This window comes from Apis mellifera, linkage group LG8 (assembly GCF_003254395.2).
Source record: "Apis mellifera strain DH4 linkage group LG8, Amel_HAv3.1, whole genome shotgun sequence".
Classification (NCBI taxonomy): Eukaryota; Metazoa; Arthropoda; class Insecta; order Hymenoptera; family Apidae; genus Apis; species Apis mellifera.
In genome coordinates this window covers 30,420-54,026 of record NC_037645.1, presented here as the reverse complement: position 1 = coordinate 54,026, position 23,607 = coordinate 30,420, and the positions used below count along the sequence as shown (strand labels likewise).

At 29.7% G+C, this 23,607-nt stretch overlaps 1 protein-coding gene across 4 annotated transcripts in view; it reads left to right on the top strand.

Annotated features, from left to right (window-relative positions):
* Positions 1-23,607, top strand: part of LOC413616 (tyrosine-protein kinase transmembrane receptor Ror) — a 276,097-nt gene that overhangs the window by 235,160 nt on the left and 17,330 nt on the right. For all 4 annotated transcript variants that reach the window (XM_026442024.1, XM_026442025.1, XM_026442026.1 and 1 more), the window contains one exon: positions 35-194. In XM_026442024.1, the coding sequence (XP_026297809.1) occupies positions 35-194 (160 nt within the window). The remainder of the gene's footprint in view (positions 1-34; positions 195-23,607) is intronic.

Below are 23,607 nucleotides of genomic sequence, written 5' to 3'. Positions count from 1 at the left end.
AAAAGGAAAAAGAGAAAATGTTTTTATTTCTCAGGCACATGAACATGCTGCGAAGAATATTGCTGGAAGTCGTTTAAAGATCATCAACTTAGATGTCTCTGACGTAGGTTTCTACACTTGTCGCGTAACAAATGGAAAAGATCAGATTCAAAGCGAAGGAACTCTTCGAGTCGATTCTTCCAAAAACAGACATGGTAAGTTACGTTTAAAATTTATTTACAAATTATAAAATCTTGATATGCCTCAAAAAAATCAAAATGAAATTGTAATTAAAAAATTAAAATTAATAACAAGAATTAATAACAAAAGATAAAATAAAGATTAACCCAAGAGAAAACAAATTTGAAAAGACAGTTTACTCAATAATAAAAAAATCTATAAATTAAAAAGTTAATGAATATAAAATCAATATGAATTTTTTCCTAAAAACACTACTTTGTACTATTTATAAGTGGAATTATTATAACTCTATGAAACAATTTGTACGCATCAAAATGTACGAATTGAGTTCACAAGTAAACGTGTCACGATTTCAAGTATCTACGATGACGAAGAAAAGCTTTTCGTGATCTCGAGCGGAGACAAGCGAAATATAGGAAGCTTTAACAGGGGATCGTAAAACTGTCAATTCGACTCATCGAAATTCCCCTTTGACGTCTACTTGCCGGGAACGTGAGGGGAAATTGATTCCCCCAGGCAGAGTGATTCTTCTTAGAAAATGCCGAAATGTCAACCTCGACCATTTTTTTTGGCGATAACGTTCTTTCCTACGAAAATTTGGAAATTTTGTCGAGAAAAAAAATATATTCCTGAATTTTTTATTGTAACGTTAAATTCGTGAGAAGTAGAATTTTCATAAAGACAATTCACTAACTTCGCACATAATAAATCTCAGAAGAAAATGTTTCATGACTTCATAAATATTATACAACTTGACGTTTATAAAAAAGAATTTTTGTGAACTTAAATTGTTTTTGAAAAATATAGTTGAAGAAACTTCATTAGTAACAAATAAATAACAAATATTGAACGATTTTATAATTTTTACATACTTTAATATATATCCTATGTTATTACTAAGAAATTTTGAATTTTTAATTCATTGAATTTAATAATTTTTAAATATAATTCCTACACAAAATATATAAACTATATTTAGCATAGGTACATATTTGCAAAATTGTAGTACATCGTTGATTCCTTTATCATGGTTTTCTATATTACTACAATAAAAATTATGCTGTATACTTTGAAATTACATAATATGCTATTATATCTTATTCTTATTTTTCATTATAAAACCTTAGAAAAAAAGAATATCTCTGAAACTATCAAATTAAAATATCAAATTAATTCAAATGAAAATAATTTCAACACATCTAATGGAGTAAAAATAAAAATAAAAATAAAAAAGTTTTCACAACTCGCAATCAAACTCCTTTCCGTTTCCATTATCTCTACCGTGGTGTTCCTTCGTGTTAATAGCCTCTGTGTACGGTTTCCGTGTACAGTGGCAATTAGAACAGGCTTACCACGTTCTCCAATGGAAGTTCAGACGCGACACCACCAACAAGTTCTAATCTGTTTCCACGGATGTGTCGCCAGCGCTTGAAACATTGGAAGAACCAAGAGCTAGCGTTAAGAGCCCCTTTCCAATTCGATGTTGTTAGAGTTTCTTCTCACCCTTGTTTTCAAGCCTAAGCAGATGGCGAAGTATTCGCCGAATTTAATCTTTCGAAGAGAGAATTGAATCAAGCGGAATGTACGATGTTGCTCAATATATGAAAATTTTGATAATGATTTTTGAGATAATTTGACTTTAAAACTACAATATTGTTAATTTATTCTATGCGATATCTCGATAGATTAAATGAGATTTAAATTAAAATTGAATCGCATTTAAATTAAATTTGTTTATATTATAAAATATTTTGATTCACGTTTCAATTATTTCATTTTAACAATTACTATAAATAAAATATTCTAAATGTATATTTCTTTAAACAGAAAAAAAAATATTCCTATTATAAATTTTGTTTCTAATTTTGATTGAGAAAACTCAAAGAGCATGAACATTATACCTCTCATTTCATCCAAATTTATACAAACAAGAGGCAAATTCAAAAATGTCAATATCCCTTTCCACAGATAAAAGAAAAACAAGATCCAAAACAGAAGAAATAAAAAAAACGGAGGAAAAAAAGTTGTGAAGTATTAAGACCAATGCCAGGGCTAATTCAACCTCATCCCCGTAAAGCTTGTCGTTTCTCATAAGTCGATATTCAGCCGGAAACTTCTCGAAACGGAATTTCTCGCGAGCAACTTTCCACCCCCTCGTAAAGCTGCCGTGCCCAGCAGCGATGAAACAAAACTGACAGCGTTCCTCTGACGAAGTTACCGCTCGACACCCCTAACAAATTCTAATCTAATCGAGGCCGATGCGCGGCAAGGAACGTTTCCTCTCCTCTCTTCTCACCCCTCGATGGACTCGATGGCCAAGCCTTCGAAACTCCCTCCCTCGCGACACGAAACTTTAATATTAGCACTCTGCAAGTTAAACTTCGACCACCATCGAGAGGAAGGAACTTTCTTTCCATTCGTTTCGACACACCCTCGTTTTCGATCCTTTGAGAGATACGAAATCCCTGGCATCGATTTGTTTGAAGAGATTCTGAAAGATGGGTTGCTGGTGATTTTTATTCTCTTTTTTTGGAGGGAGGGAGAGAGTGGAACGAGAGATTTGGAAAAAGAATGGAGAGCACGAATACGATTGGTAGAGGGTGGAAAGATTTAATATTGTTCCTATGTTTTGCACTGTGTTTATATCAATAAAATATGTAGCATTATAAACCGATTAACAAAATAATCGACAATGTGTTGTAATAATAATAATATAAATTATGTGTGACACAATAATTATGAGATATAATAACAATTATATTCACAATCAGATTCCAAATATGCATATTGATTAATATATAGAATATATTTTGAAAAATGAACAATTTAAATAATATTTTTGAGTAAAATGAATAAAAAAAAATAATACAAATCGCTGATTTTCATCTCATCGATTGCATTGCAAATTAACTCTACTTCGTAACTCTACGCATCCATCCAAAGAAAAACTATTAATATATGCTGTGCAATGGAGAAATTTTTTTTTTTTATAAAATTCCTATTAGACATCCTGTATAATGCATATCTAATTAGAATATTCACTGACAAGAGAGAAAGAGAAAAACAATTGTATGATTAGCAAGCGAAAGGGAGCAATTCTTGTCGTTTCAAACTTAATCGTTCGATGGTCTGGATTCGAGATGAGCGTCGCTCATCACCCCCTGATGTTTAATTCGAAAGGGGCGAGAAGTCGAGTTAATTAACACGGTGCTCAATTATTCAGAGCAGGCCTAATAAGCCGTGTCGAAACTGTTTACCGGTGGTACACGATCGGAACAAGTTTGCGTTGCGCGCGGGCGTCATGGGCCTTTTATGGCAAGGTGTTGTTTTCGAGGGATGGTGTTGACCTGTTTAAGTGGCGTGGAAGGTAATGATTCGTAAAGTGAATACTGTTGCGATTCAGATTTAAATGGGAAAAAGTTGGATTATTTGAAGAAACTATATATATGTTCAAAATTCGGTGAGTTTCTATCAAGAAATGAGTCTTTGAAATGAGCATAGGTTGGATTTAATTTAGTAAAGTGTTGCTTGATATATTGGTACGTGGTAAATGATTCTTGGAACAAATAAAAAATTTTATGGAATATGGAATTTGAAGTCGAAAAAAAAAAAAATAAGTTTAGCGAATGATTTTTTAAAAATTTTTGAAGATTTATATTATGAATAGTTTGAATATAATATATCTTGATAAACGTGTAGAGAAAAAAAGGGAAGATATTAAAAAATTTGAAATTTTGAAAATATGTTTCTCTCTTTGTAAAAATCATAATTACAAGATCAAGTTTTTTTTAAATACTTTCTTCATCAACTTTTTTACATACTGGGAATAATGGTAGAATATAAATGGGAAGGATAGAAAATTGGGAAAGGTAAATGGCTGCACTAAAAGGATGTCTGGTCCCACGCCTTCCTAATTCACTTATCCACGTTGCCATCGCGTTTTTAACGAAGAGGCTGAACACTTAGTTATCCTGAAACCTTGTCAGCTAGGTATTCGTGTTTACTTAATCTGTCGAGGTTGAAATCTTTCAAAGAACCCTCACATGTTTGTCATGTCATCGTTATATAAAACATGTAAAATAGAGAATTTTTACGAATATGCGAGAAATATTACTTGCGATTTTGAACAAAATAAAATTATTTTATCAAGATATCATGAGAATTATCGACTAGTTCTATTATTTGTCTATTGTCAAATTTATTAATCATTGAATTTTTCGACACACTTATTACAAACAAATTTTAAATCAATAAATATTAATTTCTCTATTTGAAAGTTTTTATAATCTGTTTTTGATATTCTCTATCAATAATTCAAATAACAATTTCTCCTAATATATAAAAATAAAAAAATAACGATCGTATAAAGAAAAAAAAAAGAAAGAAAGAAAAAACAATTGATTCTGATATTTTAGACCAAAGTGAAAAACATTGTACAGAATAATAATCCCTTTATCTCATATCGAACAAAATTCCGATTATAAACGATTAAACAATTCAACCGATAAAACCAATAAAAAAAAAATTGCTTTATACATCGCAAAAAAGCTCGCGAAACATTCTCAATTTCACCAAATTTCCGATTCCATTATTTCGTTCCAAATTCGTCTGAAAGAGTGAATAATAAAAAAAAAGAAAAAGAAAAAAAAGAAATAAAAACAATAAATAAAACAAATAAGCATCGTTTATCGAATCGAATGGAAAAAATACTCTATAATAATTGTATTCAATTTTATCCACGTTTCCTACATTATAAGAGAAAGAGAGAGAGAGAGAGAGAGAGAGAGAGAGAGAGAGAAAGAGAGAGAGAGAGACAGAGAGAATCCCGCTCTGATCGACCGTTCATATCGTTGATGAATATTCAAGACAGCGTCCATAATTTTTCATATAATACCGAGTCATGTCACGATTATTTACAATCGATGCTTTTATTTGCACAAAGAGCGGTAAAATGGCCGTGAAATAAGCACAAGCGTAGGCGAGAAGGGAGATAGAACGCAAAAGAGTGATGAGGGGGTGATTTTATATAAAGGGAAGGGGTGGATACCTTCACGACGATTCGAAAACGATATTCAACGATTTTGACGGGTCGCATTTTACGGCTGATTCGATTAATTCACAATTATACTCGTCCCGGTTAATATCGATTCCATCGTCCGGATATTCTCGCTTCGCTGCGCCCTTATTTCGCCCACGTTCTAGCCGAATTTTAATTAATCCAGGAATTATTAATCCGACCAGGGCCACCTGGCAACTTTGATCCACCTATTTTCGCGGAAATAATTGAAAAAGTTGGAAGGATTTCGTTTTTTTTTCGCATGCTAGAGACAATCCTTTTCTTCCTTTGAGACGTAAGGAGAATAATTATGATTAATCGATAAGTTACATAAATTTTTTCAGTATGTACCTTTGATTTCTTCATAAGAATACATTTCAATGTTTCAGTATTTTTTTCTAAATGAATCGTGTTCTTTAGTGTAATGAAGAAGGGAATGAAGATAAGATATATAAAATAAAATGCGAATAAATTAACATTTTGAATTCTGCTTTTTTTTAAGTTGTAATTGTAATATAAATATGCTAAGAATACAGGAGGATATTTGTATTATAATTATTATCCAATCATCCCTTTTCTTAAGATATAATAAATATGAAAACATCATATAATAATAATTATTATAATATATATTTATTATAAATATATTTTTTAAAGAATTTGAATTTGATTCTAAATGAATATAATTTAAGTATTGTTTCGCTAATTTTTTTTATTATAAATAAATAAATTATTTGTTACAACGAATTATATTTCATAAAATTCAAGATATGAATTAAAAATAAAATATAATTATATAAATGAAAGGAATTATTAATAACGATCAATTGATTGAAATAACATTAATCTTGCTTCTCAAAATATATTTTTATTAAACTTACAACTATCAAACTCTTATATCAAGATATAATTCAATTTCTGCAACAATCTAATAATTAATATCCAAAAAAAAATAATTTCAAATATGCAAAAAAGAAAATATTAAAAACACACACACACACACACACACACACACGAATATGAATAGCATCAATTTTTCTTCTCGAAAAACTATTTTCTCCTGTAATTTCCTTTTAAAAAGATAATAAAGATATAAAATGCACTACAAATAAAACATCTAATTTCCATTTTAAAAACATTTCATTCGCCCACGAGCTGTTCATTAATGCACTCTATTAATTATAACGCGGAGGTTGCGTAATGAAATTTTCCGCCTTCATCTCCACAGCAATAAGATTCCTGAATACAAGGTTGGAAAACCGATATATACGTGGAATAATGGAAAAAGTTCGCTTGTCACCCGAAGACAGTCGCGATGAACGTGCATTAACACCACATGTAGCATACGCGTGTGTGCACGTTTGAATGCACGTTTCTGCTCGCGTTGCACTCCTTGCTCAAAGGCCGTTCGATTTACGGACAAGCCGATGAACACAAAGCCGAAAGCGAGTGGGACAGAGAGGGACGGAGAGAAATTTTAATGGAGAGAAATTCAAACAGAGAGGGGCTTGGTGCGCGGAATTTCAAACAGCGCGGGAGGATCGATAGAAAGAAGGCGGAAATTCGTATAGAAATTCGTATCGAAGATCTTGTGACTCTAGAGTAATCTTGGCTGAATCGTAGAAAATTGTTTGGGCAATAACAGATTTGAGAAAAATTTTGAAAACAATAGAAAATTTTATGATATTATATAGAATTTTTGATATGTAATAAAAACATTTGAAAGTTTAAAGATAATTTTGTTAATTGTTAATTTGAATGAGTTGAAAAATATTTGGAATCTGAGTATAGAGAATAGATTTTGTGATTCGAAAATAATTTTAGAAACATTGTTGATATTCTGACAAATTTTCAAAAGATCTTTTAAAGAATACGTAATAGATTGAAATTTTACAATATATAATAAGATTTTGAAACATACTATAAACACAAAAATTTGATAAAAATTCATCAACAAGAAAATTTACAGAAGCTTAAGATTTCTTGTCTATCGATAAAAATAGAATGAAAAGATTCAAGAAGACTAACTATGAAAATAAGAAAAGAAATCCATGAAAAAGAAGTTCAAACAATGAAACTTATATAGACAAAAAAAGAAAAAAAATACACAGAACAAAGTAAGTATTCAAATGATAAAAATGTCTTAAAAGAAAAAATTTAAAAGACAATATTAAATCTTTATTATTCAAAGGATATGTAAAATAAAATTTTTGCCAGTTTCACAAATTTAATTTAAAATTGAAATGATGAAAAAGCTGAAGAAAAGAGAAAAAGGGATTAAGAGAAAGAAATTTTTTAAATGAGATACTATAAAAAATTCAGAGAATAAAGAGATATTTTGAGAAGAATATCACTGACAAAAAAAATTTCGTAAAGAAAAGATCATTCTTATCAATGAAAGAGTAGAATTTAGGAGGATACGAAATTTTCACAAAAATAAGAGTAGAAGAAACAAAAAAAAAAAAAAAAAGATTTGCTTTATTCCTGAAATATCATAATGCATATTAAACTTTGGATATTTTATATCTTTTTATATATCATATGCATTCTTAAATTTTAAGTTCTGCATAAATGTATAAATATTCGCACTTTATTACAAAATAACATTTATGAATACACTTTTATTCCCTTTTTAACAAATATTCTTTTCAAATTAACATTTTTTTTCCATTCTTTCTCGAATTTTTCATAACTATAAATTTACCGCAAATTTAAAAATTTTTAAAATTTAGAAATCACTATATAAAATCTTATCGTCCCAATAAACTCAATTTCCATTTTCTCTTTGAGAAAAAGAAAAAAATACTGCAATTTCACTTAATAAAATTTTCATATACAAATCATATGCACAGAACTAATACAGAATTTAAAAACCGCTACATACATTCCATTATACAAGCACAAATATTTTCATCATTAAACGAACTTAGTTTTCGTAGCACATTCTCTATAAAAAAAAAAAAGAAAAAAAAAACGGACGAAACATTCGCCCCATTGTTAAACGTAGACCATCTAAAAACAAAAAAAAAAACCCTCTACATACATCTTCATCATTTGATAAACATCGTTTCCGCCATACCTCCTCTCGAAAGCGATAAAACACATGCTCCACCCCATACACGAAACAAAAACAACTCGGCAACGCATTGCTTCGCAAATTACTTCATCGACTATCTAATCACACGATCAAGCGCAGCCCTACGTATTTTTCCACTCCCTCTTATCCATCCAACGCGTGGGTTTCATTAAAATCCACGCGATTCCCTGGTTAAACGAGATAAAAAGAAAAAAAAAAATAGTTTCGCACCTATAACACATATGCTATGCGAACACGTATACAGATACAATGAAGAAAGAAACAAAGATTCACGGATCGAGAAACGAGAGAAACTAGAAACATCGGGAGAAACTCTCTGTTAAAGGCAGACAGGGAGGAGGAGGAAGGAGTTTCAAACTACACAACCGTGTAATCATATACAGATAAGGAATGTACGTATTCACGGGTGGAGGGCAAGATTCTATCGTTGCAGCAGCTGCAACGTGTAAGAGGATGTGCCATGGACTTTGGTGAAAAGCCTCCACGCCCGATTCCGACGTGATTTCGTAGGGTTATTTAGTATGCCAGACAGAGGGAGAGAAGAGGGTTTCTGGTAAGTTTCGGTTCGCGATATCGAATCGTGCACGATGATACAATGAGCCGGGTAATATACCTCGAGATAGCTGCATCTCGATAATGTAATTCTAGGGAATTTTGAAGCATAACGTGTAATAAAAGATTTTTGGATAAAAAATGCAAGGTTGTAATTTTTCACGGAGAAGACCAATAATTGAATTGATTTATGTATAGATTTTATTGTACAATAAGATTTTTCAAAAAAAAATTGTGAAACATCGTTTCGAGAAATCAATGATTGATTATTTACACTGTCTTTGCAATTATAGATAATTTTCTGGAATTCTAATTTTATTGTGAAATGGAAGATTTTTAGAAATTGTGAAATGTTAAAAGTTTGGAGATTACAACGAAGGATCTATGAATCTCTCTACGTAGTTGTGAAAGTAGACACTAGAAGGGTAGAACTTACTTAAGGCGTTAGATTATTAGATAAAAATTTATAAAATATTGAAATGTTTAACAAAGAAAATTTATATATCTAATATTTCAATTGTCAATTGTAATAATATTAATTAATTAAAAAATTAGAATATATAAAAAAAAATGCAAATAAATCTAAAAATGTAATTTCATTAATTTATCTTAAAATATTAGAAATATTAGAAATCTTATTCAAAAAATGATTTTATTTTGAAAGAACATAATCACCGAACGATTAAATAAATCAAAACAGCATAACTGCCATGATACGAGCACAATCACGGATGCAGCACGGAGATAATTTATTTCCAAAGAACAAAAGCGCCTTAAATCGTTCCTCCAATTAATCAAGCACTAGATCGTAATAAACCGATTCGTGGGTGGCCCGCGGCGATCGCAAAGCAGTTTCGTTTCGAAGCGTCGAAGTGAGGATGCAGTTATCAGCGGCGACTCAGGGAAATCGTGTAATTTACGAGGCATCCTATTCGTGGAATGCAACAATGCTCGTTGCGAAATACATTTCCCCGATGCTAGGCTTAACACCTATCTACGAAATATCGGCTACGTTGCAACCAGGTACGATTTACAATCAGCCACGATTAAGTGCCTCGAAACTCTCTGTTACGCTTCGAAACGGAAACTTCGATCCGACAAGTTCCTTGGTGCGGTTGCAACTTGCTGCTCGAGCTAGTCGGGCACGTTTATCAAAAGATATTCCGCCAATAGGAGGAATATTGACGGACTAGGGGACAAGAAGATTAAGGGAAATTTAGATGTTGATAAGGCAAATCGATTTTTGTTAACGAGTTTTTTAGGAAATTCATTTGTTACAGATTGTAGAAAATTTTGAACGAAATTTATGACATCGGAGTCATGATTATATTCTAATTATTTTACCCTTGAATAAATAATGACTATTTCAAAATATCTTATTGCTGTTCGTTCTTTTTTTTTTATTCATTAAATTAAAATAAAATAAAAAAAAAAATTAAGTCTATTATTTAATGAAAATTAAAAAATAGAGTCGTAAAATGAATGATATACTAACAATGCTAATATTTAAAAATATATTAGATGATAATGGATAAAAAAATTTATAAAGAAAATTTGTAAAAAAATATAAAAATTCAAAAGATAATCTATTGATTTGCTTCCTACTATTACTTTTCAATCGTGACCTCAAGTACACATTAACGGCGAGTTAATGAAAGGAGAAAAAAAAAAATCAAAATAAGAATGGCATGTCGGTCGATCGAGAAGAAACGCAAGCTCTAAACGCGAAACGAGGCAAGAATCGAGCTTATCTTGAATCGCGGGTTCAGTCACGCCTCGAAGATGCTTTTGCGCCTTCGGCATGGCTTTAACTTTATACGAAAGTTGGCCGGCTCACGAGCCTCTAGCTCCAGAACCTTCAATTTCATCGTGGACGTGCTTAACGAGAGGTATCTCGGTTTAATGATACGCCAGACGAGCCGTCTGTAATTATACGCCTCGAAATTTTGTTAGGTAATTTATCGGTAAACTTTCCGAGAATCGTCTTATCCTTAGCTCATTTCAATATTTGTTACATTTATTTATCTTACTTGAAATTATATTTCTTTTTGTATTTCTTTTCGAAAAGAAATTATTTTCATTGACAGTTAATCATCAATATTGTAGTCTTCCTTTTCGACATAAATGAATTGTTAATGAATCACATAAATCACTTTGTATTTACTACTTTGTATTTACTCCTATGTAAATATTAAATGTTAATTAAATAAATTTAAATCATCAAGTCATTAAATCAAAAATGAAATTTTTTTAAAAAATGTTTTGTAATTTTATATAAAAAATGTGAGGAGAAACTACAAATATTATTAAAATTTGCTCAGAATGGAAATCATATATTGAAGTTATTTTATTTTTATTTTATTCCGATATTTTAATCGTTGTCGAGAATTCAAAATATTTATAACGCTTAACACAAAAATTATCAATGGGCGTGTGACTCGATTTCTTCTTAGAAATGCGTACAACTTCCAGGAATCTCGTCTGTTACTTATCCGAAATTTGGGATAAATCAGTGAGACGAGATGTGAGCGAAAAATCCAAATAGCAAATAAAGATGGAGATGGTAAACTATTAAAAATTACCCTTTTCTTTACTTATCTCGGGAATCAGAAATCGTATTGAGATAAATGAAAAAGCGTTTTAAAGGACAAAATGCGTTTCTTACGATCTTTCGTTCATTGATCGAAAGTCACTATCTTCGAACTTATAACGATTTAAAATTTTCCTAATTTTAATAGAATTTAATCCAATTTTAATATAAATTATTTATGTTATTTTTTGAAAAAAATATTGTTTATAACAATCTATTATTAATATATGAAACACTCTAATTTAAATTCATCCTATTCGAAATAAACTGGATTTTTATTTAATTGATCCGGTTTGAATTTAATTATGATAATTAATCAAATCCAAATGATTTTATAAATTCTATGAAAAGATATGTTCGAATCATTTTCTTATTTTCTACAACTTTTATGAAATTTATTATCTATGTATCTACTTTGAATGAAATATTATCAATATTCATTTTCATAGCGCTTCCCATTTTTTGAGTTTCATAAAGAAAATTTATATTCATGTTCATTCATATGAATATCCTCATTAATTTTTATTTATCAATAAGTAAAAAACAAAGTCAACAATATGCAAATCTTTAATTCTTGATTCTCCTCTTATTTTAATTTGAAGAACAATTTGATTTTTTCAATTTTTAGACAACTTTTCGAGTCGAATATCTCGTAAAAAAAATGATCGAACGATTTCTTCTCGAAAGCTGAAAAAGATATCAGTAACGAAAATGAATCAAATTTCCATATTACTACACTCTCTTACCTTTGTGTCAATCCATTTACCATCTTCGTACAACACGTTCGCGCATAATGATCAGTGACTAACTCTTGAATCAAACCGTAAACTGTACAGCAATATAGAACCGCAGTGTTGACCCGCAGGTGTCTGTAGGCATCTGTTCCATGTACGTTTAATGCACACGAAACACATAACACGGCCCCCAGGCCGGAGGGGTTGCAAGGATAATTTCGGATAACCGCACTGGTAAAACCTGAGCACTGAGGGGTGTATCCATGGCCACGACGAGCGAACGAACGGGTTTCGAACGAATATTCCGAATGTAACTTAAATCTTAATAATATTCCGCCTTATCTTAATTAGCCTCCACGCGATGCGATGCGTGTTTTAATAGCGGGCACCCACCACTGCTTATCTACCGATCAAAATTTATAACCGGTATTACGCTACTTGGCGCGTTTAATACCCTTCCCGATACCCTCCTTTTCCAAGGACTCGCATGAACGCGATAAATCGCCCAACTTTTCTCCCTTTTAACGATCGTATTGATCGTTAATTAACGCTTGAGGACAAACTATCACGGGGTGCTGAACTGTACTTGAGATTATAAGTATTAATGGAGATATCGTGTGCTTAAATCGTAAACTCACGGAGCAAGTGGAATGTATATTTTCGTTCGACAAAATATTTAATACATTTAGTGTTTAATATTTGAAATGAAATAAAAATAATTTAAGTGTTAAAGTTTGAAAATTTTTAAACGTTCCTCTCTAAAACATAGATATGTGATTATCACATAACTATAGCTAATATCGTTATAAATAATTGCAAAATTAAACTGATTGAATTTAGAATATTTTTTCCCCCCAAAAAACATAAAAAAAACTGGCTTTCCTCGGAAAAAGCTCAAAGCAAAAACTTTCTCGTCACTCGTTCGCATTATCCAATGCGCCAAATACCATCCACCTACGTATAAAAACGTGGTATAAAATACTACTATGAACTTCATCATAGGAAAAAATTATCGTACAACTTTCAACTTCCATTGCAACGTCCGACCAATGTTCAATGTTCGAATTCTATCCTAACGAAAGAGAAAAAATTTCGAAACTTTTTCGAATGAATGTATTAACCGAATTCTAGGCGAGATTCAACAGCTCTGATTTCTCGACACGCCATCGAGTTTATATACCGTTTGACGGAAGTGAAACATAGATCATATCGAAATTCAGTACCGTTCCACGAAGCGGAGGAGGTGGATGCTGGTGCAAAGTTCTTAAAACGAGAACTGTTTACGATTCAATTCGAAAAGGCTTTCTCGACGGGCGGCCAGCGTGACTAGCCGCACAATATCGGTTAACAAACCGTCGGGAACTGTCAGGGACTTGTTCCTAACTTCCACGTAACTTCACTTTAGAAACTTGCCACTGACGCGCGACTTCGATTTAAAGACGACCGCAAGAACTCTTTCTCCATCGGGTCGGTTCGACTCGTGAAAGCACTCGATTTTAACCGCACGTTCTGTGCCTTTCTGTCGTTCACAACGAGCGTGAAATTACATTCCAGATATCTATTTACACGTCCAAACGCTCGAGACACCGCAATGATCCTGAAACATATCGTAATTAACGCCTCGATAATCGACAAATTTATGTTGGACAATCGATAAAACATCGCAATATTGCCTCATGAGTAATACACGAAAATAATTAAATTAATTGTTAGAAAAGTTAAGTTAATGTTAAATTAGTTGAATACGATCTCTATTTTTTTTTTTGATGATAATTAATTGTTGTAAAGATAAAAAATGATTTAATATGAGGAAAATTTTACTGTAAAACAAATAGTTTAAATGATTTTGATTATGAAAGAATCGGTGAAGAAATATTTACTATTTAGAAAATTCATAGCCTTTCTGATTAATACCACAAGATGTTTATTTTACAATCTATCATAATAATTTAAGAAAAATTGTCAATTGAAATTTATTTATATTGAATGATATATAATAAAAAAAAAATATTTCAAAAATTCTTTTTTTTTTATAATGAATTTAAAATTACTATCAATTTTTTAAATGAAACTTTATAATTTTATTCTTTCCGTATTTTTCTCTATTTTACACGGAACATTAAAGTGATTTTTTAAATTATTTCTACATGAGCTCTAAATTAATTATAGTATTATCCAGATAAACTTGTATAGAATATAACATTTCAAATTTAATTAATGCAAATGGACAATAATCAAATGTGCGAACTAAGGCGATCAGTTGCTTTTTGGTATCGTTTGATGGTATCGCGTACGATCTATAATTCCGAGTTTCTCTTTATAAATTGCGTTGATAACGCGTTAATACCCTACCTTCGATCCTCCGTAATTTTATGTCGGGAATCACCACTAACGATTAGCCATTTATCCTATATATATTTCAAGGATGTTATTTTTGTACAGGGTGGATGTAATCGAAAATAATAAGCATGAAATGGGCGACTTTGCATGTTTTATTTAGAAATGCTAAGGAGGAGGTACAAGAATTTTTTTTTGAGATAAATTTCAAGAGCTATTTTAACTTATCTTTGTTATAAACATAAATATTAATACAATTTGAAAATTTTTTATAAATATAAATTATGACCAAAATAATAGATATAAATAATAGGTATATAAATATATCTAACTTTTCATAAAAACCTATTTATCTGTAAAAAAAAAAAGAGGAAGGGAATTTTTTATACCATTCATCGAAAAAAAAAAAAGTACGAAAAGTCTCGACAAAAAAAAAGTCTTTGCCGTCTGAATATCTCGCTCAAAGGAACAAAAATTTCTTCATGTTTTACATTAAGGCTACATCTGCTGCCCACATACTATCAAATGCTTATAAAAATAAAATAAGTCCGCCGGTTCAGATTCGTTTCCACGATTTCGATTCGATTTTTTCCACTACGATTCTGTGGACAACAGAATATAATTATCCGAATGTCTTTATCGGCCTATTGATTAAAAAGTCATGTATATACAAGCACGCGCGTAATATCAACAAAGATAAATATAGAGATTCTTTATTTTTCCTGTCATCTCATACAATTTTCATCTATTTAATATTAGATTTACGAAACCTGTCAATTTGACGGATTTTTGATTTTATGCTTAAAAATTCTGAATATGCAAATATTATTCTTTAAATATTATATATTGGTTTTTAATGATATAATATAGCAAATATATATTTCTATTCGTTTTTTCTAAAATATTTATATTTTATTATTCTATATTTCTAGATGTTGTATACTTATTTTTACAAAAATTCGTTATTTAATTTGACAAGTTAATTTATATAGATCAATTATTGCAAAATAACAAAAATAAAATAATAATGAATAAGAAAAAACAATACCAAGCAAATGAAATTGTTTAGCAATAAATATATAATCAAAAAATATTTATCAAATTATTTATAATTGTAATATGATAACAAATAATCCTTTCAACGATGAATTTTGCAGAGAAAAGAAATGATTTTTCTAAATAAATCTGTCTTATTATTTTATAATAACAAATAAATTTATGTGAAAGATTATTCCAACAGTGCGTTTTGTAAAAAAAAAAAAAAAAAAAAAATAGGTGCTATTTGGAAGCTTAGCAAAATTTATTTTCGTAAGATTTAAATTTTTCAAAATATTTTCAAAACTTATCTAAAAATAAATATTTTTTTATATTTATATTATTATGAGCAAGTTTTCAAAAAACATGAAATTGATAAAAAAAGAATAATAAAATGAATAATAAAAAAAAATAAAAAGAATAACCAGCATAAATGAAGATCCAATCTGGATCGGATTCTGATATAAATGAATTATGCGAAAGCGAGGAAGAATTTGACAATATAAATGAAATTGAAGATTCTAACGACAGTGGAAATAAAAATTATCATATACATATTATAATATATAAAAGAAAAAGAAAGCTTAAGAAAGAAGAAAAGAAAAAAAATTATTTCAGATATTGAAAGCGAAAGTAAAACAAAAGATGTTGATTTATGAAAATATTGTGAAAACAGGATCTCATAGATGACTCCTTCATGTGTTTTATAATTGTTTTCAGATTAGGCAGCCATCAATGCTTGGATATTATTCAAAAGAATCAAAATTGTAATAAATTGGAATAAATAAAATTCAAAAGAATTTTCTCTTTCAATTAACTGAAGATTTGGGCAGTGACTATCACGGCGAACAAAATATTAGCTTCAATTCAGTGACTGGAGAAATTATATTTGCATTAAATTTAAATTTAACAAGTATATATGTGGAAAGTATATATATAAGATAGAGTTTAGATGTAAAAAATGTATTGAAGACAATAATAAATAAAAATCTATAAATTTTAAATAAATAATTTACAAAAAATTGCATTTTAATATAAAAGACGGATTTCAGTAAAAAAAGATATATAATCAATGTCAGTAAATCTAGTGTTAATCATCAATTTGTTCCTTATGAACATATTTGTTATGATTCACTTTTCCTTTCAATGTACATCTTCATTAATAAATATATTAGGATATCTATTGATATTGCATATATTTACAAACGCATTGTCAAAATCGGTGAAAATTCTGTTTTTAATTGTTTAATTTCTATTTTATTTTACGAGTAGATTAAATTGGTTACATTGGATATATTGAACAATTTTTTTTCTTTTTTTTTTATAGAAAAATAATACTTTAAGGTTATACAATATATATATATACATGGATTAATAGTTCAATATTTGAATTCGAATTTTTGTTTTATTTATTTTTATCAAGTTTTGGTAATTTAATGGATATACGCTTGAAAAAATTAAATAGTCTATATTACGGATTAAAATACGGAATAAAATTTCACATTGGATGTTTGAAAATATAAATTTCAAATTCATTATTACCTAGAAATATAATAATAATCTCTAGTGAAAATTAAACGCGTGGAAAATTGCGAAAAAGAGGACGTATATTATACTAGGGAATCGAAAACAAGAGTACAGAATAAATTCCAGCGTGAATTAATTAAAAATCCGATCTCCACTGTAATATAAAACAGACGGAATAATATGAAATTTTTGATGAAATAAAATTCTTCCGATTTGACGAAGCAAGAGAAAATTTTACGAGATATTCAACAACGACTCTATAAAATTTAATATGAATTCAACAAGTACGGATTTCATTTCGTTCATTATTTCACATCAACAAAATTCTAAATAACACAAAGCTTTTAATGAACACAATATTTCGTAGCTTTATAATTCACGATTGAATAAATTCGAACAAAAGTCGAGCAAATATTTAAAATTTACTGAAATAAAAAAAAAAAAAATAAGACCTCTACAAATTACAAAAAAAAAAAAGGAATTCCATAAAAGGAATAACGAACAAAATATTAAATTACTCCGTAACGAACGAATAATACTTCACTTTATAAAAAAATATAAAAGCGAAGCTAAAAACAACAACGAGAAAAAAAAATAAAACAATATTGTAAAAAAAAAAAAAGATAAATACATTCCCATCATCGGTGAAAAAACCGACAAATCGAACTTCATTTGCACAAACTGGAGAAATATCGAAACGAAAGAAATTAAATGGTGAAATTTAAAAAATAAATATTAAATTTGACTACAGTTTTTTGTCAAATTGCACAATATACCATCTCTCCAATATATCTCCCCTCGTGTCATTTTTCATCCGCGAAAATCGCAAGCGATCGATTCCGATTTTATTTTCAACAAATTTGCAAAATTTACATACTCCATTCTGTACAAGCGTATCAAATGTACGGCCCTCAAATCGTAATTTTTTGCGCGCGCAAACCGGAAACGCGAGCTACATAATCGTCCATAAACGTATAGATTTCACGTAGCTTGAAGCTACTATTCACCCCTCCGTCACTACTTGTCGGAAAGCCTGGCTTAAGGGACTTAACAATTCGCGTTTCGCGTAATCTCGCATGAATCTTCATCGTCTACTATCTGACCAAGCTTTCTGTAAAGCCTCACCCCGTGAAACCAACATCCGCCGCGAAATTGATGCCGCAGTTTTCGTTCGCGTGAACGCCACTTGGACACTTTGATTTCTCACATCCTCTCGTTGATGCATATCGTGTACGACGCGCTTTCGGTGAAATATTTTGCATCTATATAGATCTATATAAATTTTATTCTAAATTTCTTTGTCAGTTTTTTTTGTGTTTGTTTTCTTTTTATTTCATTTTCTTTCTTTTTGCTAGTTGTATTTTTTTCCCTTTTTTTTTTATGAAAGAATGGATTATAATACGGGATATGATATATAATGGGAATATTTCTTCAAATATTTTTATAAAGAAAGAAAATAACAGTAATAGGTATATATGTATGGATAATAACTAAAGATACAGAATTAGCGTTAACTATTCTAGTAATAAAAATAATATCCTTAAAAATTAAAATAATTCAGAATGAATCTACACAATATAAGACTGAAGTTTCGTTTGGAATTGAAATTTAGCAGAACTCTGTATTCGAATTTAAATTGCTGTTCACATATACCAATAATAACTCGAAACCAATTATTCATCGATCAAAAAAGAAAAAAATGAACAAAAATAAACGAAAAATTCCGAAATGGATATAAATTTCGAATGAAATATCTTTCAATTAAAAAAAAAGAAGGAAAAAAGAAAAAGGAGAGACAAACACGCTATTAAAAAAGAATGAAAACATATAATTGAAACAAAACTCGGTTAACAAACTAATCTCCAATTACAATCGCGATGCAGAGATCCATGGAGTTGGATAAGCTAACGAACGAAACGAAGAAACATTCGTGATCGGATACGAGCAAAACGAAAAAAAATGAATAGAGGAGGAAGAGGATCGTGAGTTGCTTGCTCACGGGTTAAGAAGAGACCGGGGCCAGGCGTCATTGTATTTTCACGTAACGGTTCGTTAAAAGGGCCGAGATAATTCCAATGGTGGACCGAGATTTTACCGCTTCGTGGTGCGTGAAATAGATACGAAGAAAGCAAGCAAGCAAGAAATCGTAAGCAGATCTAAACAATAAAAAGGTATATTAATTTTATTTGACCAGATAGATATAGATGTACACCGTGATTTCATGTATCATGTTCAACTCTACACATATCTTGCGCAACCAGAATTCCCTAGAGGCATTTGAACAAATTATACGTAAACTTTGATACGCAAACTCTGAGAAACTGTATACAGTTAACTGACTACGTAGTTTGTGTTTATTATTTTCTCCTCTTTCCCTTTTTATAAAAGAATTATTTTTTTTTCTTTTTAGCTGACTAATTTCACGAATTAATTTTTGCGAATAGTAGAATCTTAGAATTATTGATTTAACTGAAATAAAAATTTCTTAATATTTGAATGTCGATGAATGTGAAAATAAAAAGGCATAATTATACGGAAATATACGTCATTGTATAATGAAGTGTAATAAAATTTTTAGATCATTTAACTACAATAGATGAAATCTAATTCGAATTAAAAATTTAACAAACGAGTCGATTAATCGCCTCAGATTTCAATACAGAGTTTTATTTAGAAATTTTCTGATGAATCGGTTCGGAGAACGAAGAATACGTTCTTGTTTTGATTGTTCAAAAAAGTAGAAACGTTATTTGAGAGGATGGAACGAGAGAGATTTAGTTTCGTATCGTCCGAGGGAAAGGTCGCACCATAATCGATTAATAGCGCAATTAAAGGGCGGCATTCGGTAAAGGCACGAATCGTTATTAACGAGGGCTTCCCAGGCGAAATTCCATTTCGTTTCAATAATTCGCGCATGCACGCGGCGGTGACACGAGTGTTAATAAAACGAGAGTTAAAGTGCAACCCCGTTCATTGTAAATACGCGTCCCGCGACACGTTTTACGCCGTAATAGCGTTACAGTTCATTTCGTGCTTCGATAACGAATACGCATAAATAACCAGAAATATTGGCCGTACTTGTCACAAAAATACGATAATAAATGCAAGATGGTGAAAACGAATCGTCATTATGCGAAATTATGTAATTATACTGATAAAATATATCAATTATATAAGAAGATTAGGCTATATGTATACGATAGAACAAATCTTTCTTAATTTTAATTACAAATCCTAAAAAAATTCCATTCTCAAATGAGGACTTATTTAATATTTAATATACAGAATTTTATATAAAAAATTATTATAAACTTAAATCTGTTTCCATTATTATTTTGTGCAATATAAATGATTAGAATAATCAATAATTAATTTTATAAAAAATGCAATATTTCTTTTATTATTCGTGTTAATTTTAAATCGTCAAGATTATCTATTTTGAACTCTCGCCTTCACGATCAATTAATTTTGTTTGTTATCAAAACTGTTATCATGTAGATGAAAAAATTTCTTTTGGCTAATCTTGATCAAATTTGAAGTTTTTAATTTAAAGAGATGATCAAATTCTTCTTACTTCTATGACTTAAATATATAAATGAACATTAGAACTGAAAACTATATCGTTTAGGACTTAAGAATCAAATCTTAAGATTTCTCAATTCATTATAAATCGGTCTTAATACGAAACTTTTCGTAAAATAAAATAGATAAATATATCAGAAGTAAGATAATCTCATTTTTAAAATATCCATTTTCGAATTTTTGAAGATCGAATCCATTTACAAAGGATTAAATAGCGGAACTAATAGATTCAACATACTGGCAAACCTCTTAACATGACAGATTCGAATCTTCTATAAATAGTTCCAGAAATAAGATTTTCGTTTCCTCCGTGAAAAACATTTCACATTTTTCATATTCATTCACTTTCATATTATAAACCAAATATTATCCTTAAGAATTAAATATCTCAGAAAGAATAGTTTCCAGTTTCAAATTAAAATCAAATGTATTACCAAAATGAACAATCAATTATATTTTATTATATCTTACAATTAAACTTTATTAACATTATTTGCATTTTAATTCATAAATATACATTAAACTCGATACTATCATTAATCAAAATCTTTTAGACATATTAATCCAAATAATGAAATCATGCAAAATCACCATCTGAAATTGTTCATCGTAACTCATCGATCCAAGTAAATGAAACAATGTTCAATACCAGACAGACCTATGTGAAACGCAATTATTATTCATGGAAGATCGAGCAATCCTGTTTCCACCGGAAGAAACAATCCACCCACGATCGCTCGCCCGAGGATCGTGTAACACATGTCACATTATATGTAACAAAATTCACGATCGCGCCGAATTTCGAAATTGAAGGGGCGGTTAATGCCAGAACCCGCGGTCCATTAGAAATCCACCTCTTTAGAGATCGTTGCCAGCACGATCGACAGATCTGATGGAGCGAACCAGGGGCACCGGAACCCGGCAAAACGGATAAATTGGAATGGCGGTCAGCTTTGTATCGACATTTTGGATAATCCTGGGGCCGTGCAGCGGCGCGTAGAAATGCCCCGCTGTGTAAACTATGCACCACCGTGCACCGGCCGTGTATTTATTAAACATGACCGGCTACGAACGCCAACCCTCTGGGCATGGGTCGTTTGTTCCGTACCCGAGATCCGTGTTAATTTTTCTACGAGCAATGAAATAGGGGAAATGAACTTGTTACTATTTCGTTTTTATCCGTGTTAATTTTTCTACGAGCAATGGAATAGGCAAATAATAATAGTTTAATAATGTATTTTCGGATTACGGAAATAAGTAATTCGGAAATAAGAAATAAGTAATTATAGAATTTTTATAAATAATTATCAAATATCATCATGATGATAATGTTTGATTTTGTTGTGTTAATGGAATCTGTCTTTAAAATAATTTTTCATTTATCGATACGATTTTCGAAGATATCATTGGATGAAAAAAAAAAAATTTTTAAATCGTTTATTATTTCTGTGTAGTAAAAAAACTTTTTTACGATTCCTGGAAAAACTGAATTCTTAGAAAAGTGATACACATTTCCAGAAAAGAATATAAGTTACTAGATTGCGAACTTGTATATTTTTTAATTATTTGAATATGTTTTTAGTATATAAAAATATAATATATAAAAATATATAAAAATCTATAATCTACTAATCACTTATCTGCACTCTCAAGAATATACAATTCTTAATATAAAATAAAAATATAAGAATTAAAAATAAAAATTAATAGTAAATTGTATATTTTAAAACATAATAAATATAAATAAATATAACAAAATATTAATTCTTGTTTATTGTTATATAGAGAATGAAAACTATTGAATAAGATATTCTTTTAAATTTCTATTCTAAAATAAATAAAAGCGGAGGAATTTTCAGGAAACTGAAATTGCCGATACGATTCGAAGCTATTTGAGGAATTCGAAGCTGATGATAAAAAGAAGAGCAAAGGAAAAAGAAAAATTGCCCGTATAATAGCTCATAAAAGCAGCTCCATCCCTTCATTAAATACTACCGATGTAAAATCTTTCCCGCCATTTTCCACGATAAAGCAATAAAACCAGCGACGAATGGAGCTGAAAAGGAACAAAACGAAAAAAACAGATCCAGATTGCCGGCAATCAGATGTCGATTCTTTTTTTGCATCGCTTACAAGCAATTCCGATGATATTTAGGATCGCAGTCAGCTTACGTGAAGAACTAACTATCATTTATCTCGCTTTTCTTCGCGATACGTATTTCCTTTATATCTATGTTCCTTTATTTAGATATATATATATATATATATATATATATATATATATATATATATTAGATATATATATATATATATATTAGATATATATATATATATATATATATATATATATATATATATATATATTCCTCGAAATTCATAAAAACGATCGTATCTACTTGTGCCAATAGTTCTTATCAATTTTCAACATTTTAATTAAACTTTGCGATCCAAGTTTTCAACTTCAGTAGTAAGATGGGCAAGTTAAAAAGTAACTTGGATTATGTTTTATTGTTTACATGAAATCGTAAATCGTATTTAAAGTTAGGTCACTATTTATCTATTCGATTTTTAATTATTATATGCTGCATAATGACACTTGATCGTTCGAGAATATTAACATTGAATTTCGATCATTTTCATAATTATAATAAAAAAGTAAAAACATTAATAATTTTAAATTCCGCGGCTGTTATTAACAAATATAAAATTAATATTCAATTAATATGCAGTTTGTAATTGCTATTTATTCGAGTAAACAGGTGTTTAAATATCAAAATTGATAACTTACTCATTTTCCAATAATAAGAGATCTTTTTTTCCACCGGCATAATAAATAACAGAAATAGTATGAATATTATGAACAATCGTATCTGTTAATCATAATTAATCAAACACCATGCGATATTTCATTAATTAT